The sequence below is a fragment of the Caretta caretta genome, chromosome 6 (assembly GCF_965140235.1).
Source record: "Caretta caretta isolate rCarCar2 chromosome 6, rCarCar1.hap1, whole genome shotgun sequence".
In the NCBI taxonomy this organism is placed as follows: Eukaryota; Metazoa; Chordata; order Testudines; family Cheloniidae; genus Caretta; species Caretta caretta.
Window position 1 is genome coordinate 16,530,624 of NC_134211.1, and position 15,179 is coordinate 16,545,802.

The following is a 15,179-nucleotide window of genomic DNA, read 5'->3' on the forward strand; positions in this document are numbered from 1 at the left end:
CAACTTAGAAATACCTAAGATTAAAATACCTAAAGTCTTCTCTCCAATCTCCTGAGTCTATCCTGACCTTAAACCACACCCAGCCACACTGCTTAGCTCTGTCTCTCCTGCTGACTTGTTGCTATGGGAATTGGGGTAAATGTCATTGAACTGCTGGGCTGCCATATAAGCCAAACCCACCTGTATTCCAGCAAATACTCAGCTGGAGAAACTTGACTTCAATGGAGCTATGACAGTTTACACTAGCTGCGAATCTGCCCCATTGACTGGACAGTTAAACAAATTCCTGAGCAGCCATGGTGAAGAGCTGTCCGGGCTGCAGCATTTCTGGGATAACAGCAGTAAAAAGGGGAGTTTTTTTTAAAAAAGGAAGGAACAATTTCTTACTTTAGAGTCTTTAAATTAGAGTTTGAAGCCTTCAGTGCTTGGCAGAGCAGGTAAATAGGAGAATGATGCGGCTTATCCTGATGATGTGCCCTGAAAAGAGAGAATAGACACTTTCTATGTTGTTCTCTGGAGACAAATTTTAATTCTATTTCCTGAATACTAAAATAGGCTCTTATATGGTATGATCATGCACTGCATAGGAGTTATTCTGCCATTTCAATTCATTACATTCACACTTATATCCTCCAAACCAAAAATATATCAAGTACGCTTAGATACACAGATATACATTTAAATACACAGAGTCAAACAGAATAGGTTCTGCTAAGTGTTCATTTTTTGAACTTGTGGTACTCTGAGCATTCACATGCAGTTCTAAAAACTCACACCAATGGGAATGTCTCCAGTGGTTTTACGCTCTTGTGTTGGTCAGTTGTTTTCAAATCAGTTCTGGAGATACACTAGGAATGATTGTGTTTCTCTAACTAAGAGAGTTGATTTTAATTTACCCAAAAAGAGGAGTATTTGCTTACAATTTTAAGTATGATGACTCTCACTCAGCAATGTGTAATTGGTGTTGCATTTTGTGAAATCACATCACCATAACTAAGCGGAAATGGTGGCTTATTAGCTCCTGACACCAAAGAGAGTAACAGGGCAAGTTAATTTTAAGGCAGCATCTGTATAAGAAATAGTGCTGGATTATCATCATAATGGCAAATCCCAAACAGGCATAGCCTCCTTGCAGATCAAGCACCACCCGGATCAATCTCTACCTAGGACCTTACGATGGTCTGGCTGGATTCTCAATCTATGTACATTATTGGCATCCTTATTGCACCACCGAAGTTTCTAGCACCCATGTGACCACTGACCATGTAGTAGCATTCCTTGGTAAACGTGTTTTGTAATTCGTTAAACCAAACCAGTGCTGATGGAAGCGGTTGCTGAGTTCAGCTATGAATATCTTCATTGCTGAGCTTGTCCTACCACTTAATATGGAGCAACCAACAAAGACAACAAGAATCAAAAATGTCAGTCCACCCCTCTTCAGCCTTCCTCAGTGGTGTTTTTACGAATGTAAATTGGTGAGACTGATACTGGAATGCTGTGTCCAGCTCTGATGTCAACATTTTTAAAAGGTTGTTGAAACACTTGAAAGGAGCCACAAAAATGATTTGAGGGCTGGAGAAAATGCCAGTGAGAGACTGAACAAGCTTTTTTTTTCCCTTTAGCTCAGTGAAAGTAAGATCAAGATTTCAGAGTGGTAGCCATGTTAGTCTGTATCAGCAAAAACAACGAGGAGTCCTTGTGGCACTTTAGAGACTAAAAAATTTATTTGGGCATAAGCTTTCGTGAGCTAAAACCCACTTCATCAGCTGCATGGAGTAGAACATACAGTAGGGAGATATAAATACACAGCATATGAAAAGATGGGAGTTGCCTTACCAAGTGGGGGGTCAGTGGTAACAAGCCAGTTCAATTTAAGTTGGAAGTAGGCAATTCTCAACAGTTGACAAGAGGGAGTGGAAATCACTTTTGTAGTGTTAATGAGGCCAGTGTAAACAAGGTGGCCAATTTCAAACAGTTGACAAGAAGGTGTGAGTATTTAGCAAGGGGAAATTAGTTTTTTGTAAAAACAACGAGGAGTACTTGTGGCACCTTACAGATTAACAAACTGATTTAGTTTTGTAGTGACCCATCCACTCCCAGTCTTTATTCAGGCCTAATTTGATGGTGTCCAGTTTGCAAATTAATTCCAGTTCTGCAGTTTCTCGCTGGAGTCTGTTTTTGAAGTTTTTTTGTAGAAGAATTGCCACTTTTAAGTCTGTTATTGAGTGACCAGGGAGATTGAAGTGTTCTCCTACTGGTTTTTGAATGTTATAATTCTTGATGTTAGATTTATGTCTCAGCGCTAGCATGGACTCTACTAAGGCCCCAGTAGAACTGGCAAACGCTATCCAGAACCTGCAGGTGGTGGTAACAACCCTGCAATCGCAGAATGTGGCCCTGCAGGCACAGATTGCTCAGCTGGATGCTCCTACTGTGCCCTCCTAGAGCCGAAGACATATCTGATGGAGGCTGGGACAACTTTGGGGGATTTATGAACCAATGTCAGCTCCTGTTCTTCCTACACCCCCAATCATTCCCCATGGACCAGGCCCGGGTGAGGCTCATCTTAAGTTTGTTGATTGGGGAAGCCTTGGCCTGAGTTCCCCCACTCCTGGAAAAGTCCAGCCCCCTCTTGCAACAATTAGAGGAATTCATTCAAGCTGTGTCCATCATCTTTGGTGACATCAATCTGGTGCGGACCACCGAGGCAGCCCTTCAGGCCTTACAGCAGGGGATCAGCCTGTAGCCAAGTACACTGCTGAATTTTGTCAGTTGGCTTCTGACACCGGGTGGAACGAGGCAGTACAGTGTCACCATTTACTCCTGGGGTTAAACTAGGAGATTAAGGACGAGCTTGCCCGGGAGGACTCTCTATCCAGTTTGGAAAGCCTGATTGAATTGTGCATCACAATTGATGATTGCCTCACAGAGTGGTGTTATGAGTGTACCTCAATTTTTCCAGAAGCTGCCACCCCTCAGGCCTCCGACACCCCAGGCACACAGGTCTTCCCCAGCATCAGAGCTCATGGAGGACCACCAGGTTTGCCTGCACCTCTCCAACTTGGAGAAGCACTGATGCCGGGTTTCAGGCTTGTGCCTATATTGTGGGAGACCCAGCCAGCTTGCCTTGATGTGTTCAGCAAAGATTTGGGAGGAAGTAGGGCTGGGAAATGCCAGGTCCCCAGCCCTTGGGGCGGGGCCCAGACTGAGCTGTTCTTGTCCCCTCTCCAGAAGCTCCCAGCACCCACCATAATCAGCACAGCGCAGAGACCCCAAGTCAGCTTCAAACGCAGCTCTGGACTCTTCTATTAATTTGACTACTGGTAAGCTCTGAGATCCCCCAGAGACCCTAGTTGGGGCCTCTAGGTAACTTCATGGATGTAAACTTTGTTAAGACCCATGTGGTTCACACCCTATGGAAGGACCCTCCAGATCCGGTTGAGACTATTGATGGGTCTCTCCTCTCCTCAAGACCTGCCAGACCATGTCAGTAACAGTTATCACTCTCTGGGGGCATCAGGAAACCCTATGATTTGGATTAATCTGGGCCCCTCATGCTCCCATTATCCTAGGTATGCCCTGGCTTACCACCAATGAGCCTCACATTCACTCATAGAAGAGGACCGTACATTTTAATTCCAGGCATTGCTGGCTATCCTGCCGCCCAGGATCCTAGAAACACACCACTGCAGTCATAGAATCATAGAATCATAGAATATCAGGGTTGGAAGGGACCCCAGAAGGTCATCTAGTCCAACCCCCTGCTCAAAGCAGGACCAATTCCCAGTTAAATCATCCCAGCCAGGGCTTTGTCAAGCCTGACCTTAAAAACCTCTAAGGAAGGAGATTCTACCACCTCCCTAGGTAACGCATTCCAGTGTTTCACCACCCTCTTAGTGAAAAAGTTTTTCCTAATATCCAATCTAAACCTCCCCCACTGCAACTTGAGACCATTACTCCTCGTTCTGTCATCTGCTACAATTGAGAACAGTCTAGAGCCATCCTCTTTGGAACCCCCTTTTAGGTAGTTGAAAGCAGCTATCAAATCCCCCCTCATTCTTCTCTTCTGCAGGCTAAACAATCCCAGCTCCCTCAGCCTCTCCTCATAACTCATGTGTTCCAGTCCCCTAATCATTTTTGTTGCCCTTCGCTGGACTCTCTCCAATTTATCCACATCCTTCTTGAAGTGTGGGGCCCAAAACTGGACACAGTACTCCAGATGAGGCCTCACCAATGTCGAATAGAGGGGAACGATCACGTCCCTCGATCTGCTCGCTATGCCCCTACTTATACATCCCAAAATGCCATTGGCCTTCTTGGCAACAAGGGCACACTGCTGACTCATATCCAGCTTCTCGTCCACTGTCACCCCTAGGTCCTTTTCCGCAGAACTGCTGCCTAGCCATTCGGTCCCTAGTCTGTAGCTGTGCATTGGGTTCTTCCGTCCTAAGTGCAGGACCCTGCACTTATCCTTATTGAACCTCATCAGATTTCTTTTGGCCCAATCCTCCAATTTGTCTAGGTCTTTCTGTATCCTATCCCTCCCCTCCAGCGTATCTACCACTCCTCCCAGTTTAGTATCATCCGCAAATTTGCTGAGAGTGCAATCCACACCATCCTCCAGATCATTTATGAAGATATTGAACAAAACCGGCCCCAGGACTGACCCTTGGGATACTCATTTATGATACATGTCATCCACTGGAAGATCCTGACCCACAGACAGCAGGACCACGAGGACCCCCAGGGCCCTGTGTGGCCTCACCTGCTGTGGCCAAGATCCCCTACAAATGCCATGACTTGGCTGATGTTTTTGAGAAGGGGAAGGCAGACATCCTGCCACCACATCTGACTTACAATTGCCCAACTGATCTCCAGCCAGAAGCCGAGATCCTATTCGGTAAGATATCTGCCCTCTCTGAACCCAAACTTTGGGCTCTCCACCTGTATTTGAGGGAAAACTTTCAGAAGGGTTTCATCTACTCATCCAAATCCCCAGCAGATGCTCCAATCTTTTTTGTAAAGGTTTCTTCTGTCCATGTATTGACTATTGGGCCCTAGACAAGGTGGCTATATAAAACCACTACATGCTCCCTCTTCTCCATCTATAACCGTTCAGGGCCAAGAAGAAAATGTGGTTTGGCAGATTCTAGATTCTTGTCAGGTCCAAGGAAAACTACACTGTCTAGTTGACTGACATGGGCATGGCCCAGATGAGTGTTCATGGGATCCTATAGAGCCCTGATCCTCCTGCACGTCTTCCACAACGCTTACCCTGAGAATCCAGGTCCCGAGGCCCCTAGACAGTGCCCTCAAAGGAACTGTAGTGTCAGGAATCTGGGCATGCAGGAAAGCTAATCTCTGGGCAGCCTCATCACAACAGCTGGCCTGCAGTAGACTGCCTGATTAACCACGCAACCTGATTGGCTGCAGAGGCCAGCAGGCTAGCTCTTAAGCCAGCAGTGATAGCAGGAGACTGCTGGCTTCTCAGTGCTTGTGCCCACCACTGTGTCTGCTCCTGCCTTGCCCCTGAACTTGCCTCTATCCTGTCCCCTGCCTTGAACCCATCCTTGCCTGATACCCTTCCTGTTCCAGTTCCTGACCTCTGGTTTTGACCTATTGCTCTGGCTCCTGACTATGGACTCTAGCTCAAACTTTGGTTCTGGTAACCAGTTTCTGCCTCCCAGTTTTACCATGGGCTTTGGCTTCTGTCCACTGACTACGGCTCTGACCCTGGCCACTAGGCTAGACTGCTCTCCTCCCAGTTCCTGACACTGAAAAAGATGGTCCTTCAACCCGGGGTGGGGCAGAGTTGATGTCTCTGAGAACTGAATATATGTGAGAAAGGTGCTTAGGCAAAGACTGTACATTGCTAGATTAAGTTTTAGACTTTTAGAACCATATTCTGTTTTGTTTTACTTCTATTTTTCTAACTTTATTCCTTATATTTGAACTCACTTGAAATCCTATCTGTTTATTAACAAACTTGTTTTACTATTAATCTAAACCAACGGTGCTGTGAGTGTACTAAAGTGAATGTCATCTCAAGTTCATGTGGCAAGTTGGTGTGTTTTGTCTCCCTAGAGGAACAAATGAACCTTATTATTTCTCTGAACTGTCCAGGAGAGGGCTGGACATTACAGGGCACACGGTTTTGGGGCAATTCAGGACTGGGAGTGTGTTGGGGTCATCTTGCTGGCTGTCACCAAGGCTTGTAGAATCCAGAATATGACTGGCATGTTGCTGGCAGGCTTCTGGAGTCACAGTCTGCTGGACCAAGACTGCAGATCTACACAGACATTCAGGGTCTGACCTGCATGCTCATGTAGGCTGGCTGTGTCAGCCCAGGTTGGGAGCTACAGCAGCAAGGCATCGTGAGGTGACACAACCGCTCAATGGTCTGGATTGCACTCCCTAAACTGTGAGCCCTGTAACACTGTTATTACAAGAGCTTTAAGTCATAATCACATGGTTATTGCATGGTGAAACTACAGGGCAGAGTTGAGGTTGCCGGGGTCCCCTAACTATGCATTTCTATGTCTTAAAATAAATCCAAACATGTTCAATTTAACCTTAACTCTGAAGTTCCTGGGTTTGATAAAGTTTTGTTTGGGGATGATTTAAACATCCCTGTTATGCTGTTTACCCTGAATTACAGATATGTATTCTCAACTTTTTTTCTGGAAATATATAAGACACTGGGACAAAATTCACTATTAATTTGGGGAAATCTACTTTGTTTTAACGTATCTAAAGAAGTGTGCCTCCACCCACTCATGTAATTTCTGTTCAAAGACAGAACAATTGCAACTGAAATTATCTATTGTTCTTTGCTTGCTTATGTTGTTTTTTCTTTGTTATTAATAAGTTATTCATAATTAATAAGTTAAGAATTTTTGCTAGTCTTCAATTATGGGGTCACCTAAAGCACATGTGATTAAACCTACTTGTGTCTAAAATAATGGGAGTCACATCCCTGAATTGGAAGATAAAGACACAATAATTAATATTTTCACTACTATTGCCTGTTTCCATAGACTATGGTTTTCAAAAAAAATTATCCAGCACTCAACACTTGAAAGCATCCCATTTTCACCCACAACCCCTTGGCAATGGGACTTTGGTACTTGCACTACTTCCAGGGGATCACGAGTTGGGGGGGGTGGGGCATGCAGTGAATATGCATTGTTGTGTAGTGCACACCGCAGTTCCCCAGAAAGCATGCATCTGCCAAGGGTATGCTTCTCCTATTCAGGCTCTTGGTCTTCGGCAGCATCTCATAGTATGCACATGCACTTGGCACATCGCCAAAGCCCTTGTTCTTCTTGGTACTTGTATAGTTCTGCTGCAGCTCATTGGCTTTGTCATGGGACAAAATTCAACCCAGCAGTATCCTTCTCCCACATTTGCTGCACTAGCTGCTGGTAACTTTTGGCATCCTCGTGACTACTACAGAGATGAGACTGGACATGCTCCTCTCTCCAGACAGAAAGGAAGTCCAAGACCTCAGCACAGAACCATGCATAGGGCATGAATGTGGCAATGGCCTCAGGATCCATGTACTTGCAAATACATGCTTTGGGGATGCTGTTAATCCTTCCACATTTAACTGTCCAGTGCTCTGCTTTCAAAACATGTGCACAAGGCATCCCTGACTCTGGGTCCCCTGGTGAGGGAGACACCGGTTAGAGGAAGCTCTCTGGGTGTTCATAACAAGCTAAATGTCTCTCCACTCTCCCTCCAACCCATCTGAGAGTCTCTTGGCCTTGCTCTCACATATATTATGCAAAACTCAACAAGCACTAATAACATGACTCGGACGTCTCCCAAAAGTGTCAAGCCTTGTCATGAGACACCTACATCTTCCTTTCAGACTTCTACATGCATAGTCAGGTCACATATACACTTGGAGTTCTGGGTCTGATTCCCAGCTCACGTAGACATACTCACACTAGCTCTCATTGAGCTACTGTATGTCTATATGAGCAGGGAATCACACCCATAATTCCAAGTGTAGAGGCAGCCTTTGTGCCAAGGACATTAATGAAAATATTAAATAAGATCAGCCCCAAGACTGATCCTCAAGGAACTCCAATAGTAACCTCCCTCCAGCCCGCTCATTCACCTTTCAGCATAACCCACTGTCATCTCCTCTTTAGCCAGTTCCTTACCCACCTTACAATTCTTGTACTATTCAGTTATGCTCTAATAAATTTGTTAGTCTTTAAGGTGCCACAAGACTCCTAGTTGTTTTTGCTGAAACAGATGAACACAGCTACCCCTCTGAATCTTTTCTAATGTAATTAATCATTTATCATGTAGTACCATGTCAAAAGCTAAACTGTAGTTCAAATATATTATTTCTTTTATCTAAAAAAATAATTATCTTCTCAAAAAAAATCAGTGTAGTCTGGCACGATCTTCCTTTGGTAAATCCATGTTGTATAACATCCCCCTTTCTGTTTCCCTCCAAGACTGTAAGTGTTCTTTCCTTTGACATTTGTTCTAAAACCTTGAACACTATTGAGGTCAGACTAATGGACCTGTAGTTGCCCCAATCACTATTCTCCCGCCTCCCTTAAATATAGGTGCAACATTGGCTATTCTCCAGTGATACAGCACCACTCCAAAACAACAGATCTGACAGAATGGCTTAAAAGTGAGGCATTTAGTATCTCCAGTTACCCCTTTGTTAACTTTGGAGGCTATCTCCCTCAGGTATATTCCCAAAAGGTAGAGATAGCCCCCTGGAATAGAGCCTGCCAGCCAGCCAGGCACATACCCTGGGCTGGTATTTATCCATATGGACCGTCTTAGAGATGTTGCTTGAATGGAGAGGAATGACCATTTATAAGGGCTGCCCTAGAAAGTAGAGCTGGTCAGAAATTTTCTGATGAAACTTAATTCAAGAATGCAGATTTGCTAGACTGAGACATTTCCCTGAATTTATTGTAGCTTCTACTAAACTTCTGCTAGTGTTCCAGGGTCCACAGCTCCTCAGGAGGATGTCTGCCAGCCCTGCTGTGCTGACCAGCATCAGGTCTCAAGGGACTTTTAGGCTCACTGCTCCATGGCTCTGGGTAACACCTGCCATGCAGACTGACCCAGAATCCATGGCCCTGGTGCTGCAGACTTCAGGCTGTCTCAGGAGTCAAAGCCCTGATGTCCCTAACCCTGGGACAGTCTACATAGCAGGACTGCTTCAGACTCCCAGACCCTGGGAGCTCGGGGCAGCTGTTAAGTGAAATTGAATGTCAAAAATGTCAATTTCACTCAGCAGCTGCCAGTCTGGGAATCAAATATCTTTCTGGAAACATCATGTGACTCCTTCCAACTTCTCCCTCCTCTCCCTTCTCACTCCTGCTCCTCTTTTGAAGAGCCTTGTATCTGACTGTCCTTTCCTCTCTGCATTGTTGTCATCTATCACCTATGCAGCTCCTCCCTGTCAGTCTTCCTCTGATTTTGACTCCTGGCTCTTTCTTCCTCTCTTCACAATCTCCCACACTCATCATCAGTGACTTCAACTTCTATGTTGTTGATCCATCTGACCCTTTAGCCACCAGCTCCTCACTCTCATCTCTTCATTCAACCTGCAAACCCGGTTCAACTCTTCCACTCCCCAAAAGGCCCATTTCACCAAACACTACTCTCCCCATTACTGAATTCCCCCTCTCTGACCATCCCCTGGTCTCTTTCACCATCCGCACCTGTCACTCTGTAAAGTCTTGCCACCGGGTCATTCTGTGACTTTGAGTCCAACAATGTGTATTACTTCTCTTCTTTCAGCCCTCTGCCCCCTTTTTTTCAATCAACATGGTCATTGATTCTCTCCCTTTGCCACCCTTGGCTCTTTTCCCCCTCTCCCCCAACACAAGGTCCACACCCCCCATCCCTGGCTCACTCCCAACATCCATTTCCTCTGCTCATGCTCCACACAGCTGAGTGTGTGACATTGCACTCATATATGTTATGATAATATGCTTGTGAATATGAACATGACATAACTGGAATAGGCCTTATGCGAAAGGCCCCTTGTAAGGTATCATTGAAAAAGTTGTAATCTGCTGAATGTGATTTTCTTATTGTATGCATGTATCATTATTATATCTGAATATGAAATATAAATCTGAGGTCCTATTGTAATTATGCTAAGTGAGGGCCATTAATGGTGCTTTAGGAACTTGATGGCTCCCATTTACCAGAACCAGAACAATTGGCCGTGAAAGGTTTTGTTTACCTGCAAGCCTTCCTGTGTATGTATGGGCCAGCCTATGAACAATGGAAACTGGGATCTTATAAAGACTTGTGACCATGTCACCTGATACTGGAATCCATCTTAAATTTGGTACTTTTCGACAGGGGGGTGGGGAATCAAACAAAGGTTTCCCGCATTAGGGAAATTCTGTTTAAGGCGGGGGAAGTAAACAATGAGAGTCTTCAGCTGGTTTTAGAGACTGCATCCCCACCCCAAAGAGATACCTGAAAACACCTGGAAAAAAAAGGATTGTAACCAGAAAACTGCTGGACTCAGGTGGGAGAAAACTGCTGGACTCAGGTCAGAAAAGACAACACTGACCTGAGAAGGACTTTACCTGAAATAACATCTAGGGTGAGAAGCTATCATTTGTAACCAGTTTCTTAGTCTATTAAGTTTAGCCTTGCATGTTTGTTTTATTTTTCTTGGTAAGTTACTTTGTTCTGTCTGTTACTTTTTAACCACTTAAGTTCTACCTTTTATACTTAATAAAATCACTTTTGTTTATTAATAAACCCAGTGTAAGTAGTTGTTACCTGTGGGGGCAAACTGTTTGTGCATATCTCTCTTTCTTTGATAAAGAGGATGAACAATATGAATTTTGGACATGGAGATACTTTCAAAAGCTGGGAGGAGGGAGAAAAACAAAAGGTCTGGGTCTGTCTGTATGCTGTTTTTGCTGGGGACAGAACAGGAATGGAGTCTTAGAACTTTTAGTAAGTAATCTAGCTAGGTATGTGTTAGATTATGATTTCTTTAAATGGCTGAGAAAAGAACCGTGCTGAATAGAATGACTATTACTGTCTCTGTGCCTTTTTTGTAACTTAAGGTTTTGCCTAGAGGGATTCTCTATGTTTTGAATCTAATTACCCTGTAAGGTATCCACCATCCTGATTTTACAGAGGTGATTCCTTTACTTCTATTAAAAGTCTTCTTGTAAGGAGACTGAATGCTTTTTCATTGGTCTAAGATCCAAGGGTTTGGGTCTGTGGTCACCTATGCAAATTGGTGCGGATTTTTACCAAACCTTCCACAGGAAGTGCAGTGCAAGGGTTGGGAGGATTTTGGGGGGAAAGACGTGTCCAAACTACGTTTCCCAGTAAACCCAGTTAAAGTTTGGTGGTGGCAGTGGAAATCCAGGGGCAAAGGATAAAATTAATTTGTACCTTGCAGAAGTTTTAACCTAAGCTGGTAAAAGTAAGCTTAGGAGGTTTTCATGCAGGTCCCCACATCTGTACCCTAGAGTTCAGAGTGGGGAAGGAACCTTGACATGGTGGCAGAGTGGTGGGATTAACCTGAAATCCTTTCGAGATCAATTTGAGATTTTTTGAACCAGAAAAACAGATTTTAAAAAGGATTTTTTTTTTCCTTTGGGACTGCTGGAAAGGAGGTTCAACTGAAAGCAGCTAGTTTTTTCTCTGCTTTGGGGCCAGAGCAGAGACAAAAGGGGATTATCTTTGTGAATTGCAGGTTTTCTTTGCCTGGAGGCAGAGTAATTAACTCCTGCAGGGAAATTCACAGTCTTCGCAAACCAGAGGTTTTTTTCCCCAAAAAGTAAATAGGGGGGTGTTCTACCCATTTGCCTGGAGACAAAAGTGGCACGTTTTTTTTTTCTTAGGATTTTGATTTTTTTTTACAAGGAGCACAGGTTTGAAAAGGATTTTTTTTTTCCTTTGGGCTGCTGGTAAGCAGGTTTCCAAGTAGTTGGAGGTTTTTTGCTTTGATTTGGGGCCAGAGCAGAGACAAAAGGGAATTGTCGTTTTCTGTAGGATGACAATCACTATCAGAGAATAGGTATCCTATTCCAGCACAGCAAAATTTTACAGCCAAATTTTGTTTCTTTATTTCTAAACCTTGGGTGTAAAGTTAGTTAAAAACAGAGAGGTTAGGATGATAGAATCCATGGCACAACAAAAGCTGGAATTAGCCAGATTTCAGGCTGAGGAAAAACAAAAGGAACATGAAAGACAAACATAACTCATGCGGCTGGAGAAGGAGCCACAGGAGGCTGCCCACAGGAGGGAAATGGAGGCAAGGAAGCATGTGGAGGAGGAGAAGGAAAAAGAGAGGAAGCATGTGGAGGAGGTGGAGAAGATAAAGGCTCAGCAGAATATACCAACAAACCCTAGCAATCCTTTTCCAGGTACCACTTCCCATTCCAGAATGTTCCCCACTTACAAGGCAGGCGATGATATGGAGGCCTTCTTAGAAAACTTTGAAAGAGCCTGCCTTGGGTACAGCATCTCTACCGACCAATACATGGTAGAGCTGAGGCCGCAGCTCAGTGGACCCTTAGCTGAGGTGGCAGCTGAAATGCTTAAAGAACACATGAACAAGTATGAACTGTTGCCCTTCCTAATGCAAATGGAACAATTCTTAGAGGGTGTTCCTGAGGAAATAGAAAGATATATCCTAGATGGGAAGCCCAAAACTGTAATCGAGGCAGGAGAGATTGGAGCCAGATGGGTGGAGGTGGCAGAGAAGAAGAAAACTGGTTGCAGTTGGAGTGGATACCAGAAGGGACAACCCCAGACCACACCCTATTACCTTGAGTGGCCCCACCTACCTCCCAAAGAACCCTCCAGACACCTTATCGTCCCACCACCCCGTTCTCCAGCAACCCACCTCGCCCCAGTGGACGATGTTTTAAATGTAACAAGCTGGGGCATGTAAAGGCCAACTGCCCCAAGAACCTCAACAGATTACAGTTCATTGCACTGGAATCACACCAGAGGTCCGCAGGCCCAGAGACCTCCCAGATACCCTTGGAGCAGAGGGAAACTGTGAGTGTGGGCGGGAAGAAGGTCACCGCGTGGAGGGACACCGGAACACAAGTGTCAGCTATCCATGCTTCCTTAGTGGACCCCAATTTAATCAACCCAGAGATCCAAGTGACAATTCAACCCTTCAAGTCCAACTCTTTCGATTTGCCTACAGCCAAGTTGCCTGGTCAGGAACGTGGACTTTTGCAGTCTATGACGATTATCACATCCCCATGCTGTTGGGGGAAGACTTGGCCAATCATGTGAAGTGGGCCAAGAGGGTGGGAATGGTCACCCGCAGCCAGGCTAAACAAGCCATGAGGCCTAGCTCTGTTCTGGAAATTTCTATCAGGACCTGGTCAGAGGTGATGGACCCGAACCCCAGGCCAATGTCTGCAACAGCAGTAGTGGATCCAGTCCCAGAGACCCAGACGGAACCAGTCCCAGAACTGGAACCAGCGCAACAACCCGCACCAGACCCATTGCCAGCACTGAATCCAGTACGTGCAACCTCAACACCAGAGGGCCCCACCGAACCTGAACTGGCAGCAGCCCATAACCCTACACAAGAGGCTCAGCCAGAGCCTGAACCCCAACATAGTGTCCCAGCGGAGAGCGGTTCACAGTCAACTAAAACAGCCCCATCCCCTACATCCCTTCCAGAGGGACCAAGCATAGGTCCACAATCCAATGAGGAACTGATGTCTCCAGCATCAAGGGAACAGTTCCAGACCGAACAGGAAGCAGATGAAAGCCTCCAGAGAGCTTGGATGGCGGCACAGAGCAACCCACCGCCTCTCAGCTCTTCTAATCGATCCAGGTTTGTTGTAGAAAGAGGACTTTTGTACAAGGAAATTCTTTATGGTGGACACCAGGAAGACTGGCATCCTCAGAGACAGTTGGTAGTTCCAACTAAATACCGGGCCAAGCTCTTGAGCTTAGCCCACGATCACCCTAGTGGCCATGCTGGGGTGAACAGGACCAAAGACTGTTTGGGGGGGTCATTCCACTGGGAGGGAATGGGCAAGGATGTTTCTACCTATGTCCGGTCTTGTGAAGTATGCCAAAGAGTGGGAAAACCCCAAGACCAGGTCAAAGCCCCTCTCCAGCCACTCCACATCATTGAAGTACCATTTCAGCGAGTAGCTGTGGATATTCTGGGTCCTTTTCCAAAAAAGACACCCAGAGGAAAGCAGTACATACTGACTTTCATGGATTTTGCCACCCGATGGCCGGAAGCAGTAGCTCTAAGCAACACCAGGGCTAAAAGTGTGTGCCAGGCACTAGCAGACATTTTTGCCAGGGTAGATTGGCCCTCCGACATCCTCACAGATGCAGGGACTAATTTCCTGGCAGGAACTATGGAAAACCTTTGGGAAGCTCATGGGGTAAATCACTTGGTTGCCACTCCTTACCACCAAACAAATGGCATGGTGGAGAAGTTTAATGGAACTTTGGGGGCCATGATACGTAAATTCATAAATGAGCACTCCAATGATTGGGACCTAGTGTTGCAGCAGTTGCTCTTTGCCTACAGAGCTGTACCACATCCCAGTTTAGGGTTTTCCCCATTTGAACTTGTATAGGGCCGTGAGGTTAAGGGGCCACTACAGTAGGTGAAGCAGCAATGGGAGGGGTTTACACCTTCTCCAGGAACTAACATTCTGGACTTTGTAACCAACCTACAAAACACCCTCTGAACCTCTTTAGCCCTTGCTAAAGAAAACTTACAGGATGCTCAAAGAGAGCAAAAAGCCTGGAATGATAAACATGCCAGAGAGCATTCATTCAAAGTAGGGGACCAGGTCATGGTCTTTAAGGTGCTGCAGGCCCATAAAATGGAAGCATCGTGGGAAGGGCCATTCACTGTCCAGGAACGCCTGGGAGCTGTTAATTATCTCATAGCATTCCCCACCTCCAACCAAAAGCCTAAGGTGTACCATATTAATTCTCTAAAGCCCTTTCATTCCAGAGAATTAAAGGTTTGTCAGTTTACAGCCCAGGGAGGAGACGATGCTGAGTGGCCTGAAGGTGTCTACTACGAAGGGAAAAGTGCTGGTGGTGTGGAAGAGGTGAACCTCTCCATGACCCTTGGGCATATGCAGCGACAGCAGATCAAGGAGCTGTGCACTAGCTACGCGCCGACATTCTCAGCCACCCCA

The 15,179-nt window shown here is 45.5% G+C and overlaps 1 protein-coding gene across 1 annotated transcript in view; it reads right to left on the reverse strand.

Annotated features, from left to right (window-relative positions):
* The window catches only part of LOC125638527 (NACHT, LRR and PYD domains-containing protein 12), a 156,218-nt gene that overhangs the window by 110,549 nt on the left and 30,490 nt on the right, over window positions 1–15,179 (reverse strand). Inside the window, exon 5 of the mRNA XM_048854416.2 lies at window positions 388–477. Within this exon, the coding sequence (XP_048710373.2) occupies window positions 388–477 (90 nt within the window). The remainder of the gene's footprint in view (window positions 1–387; window positions 478–15,179) is intronic.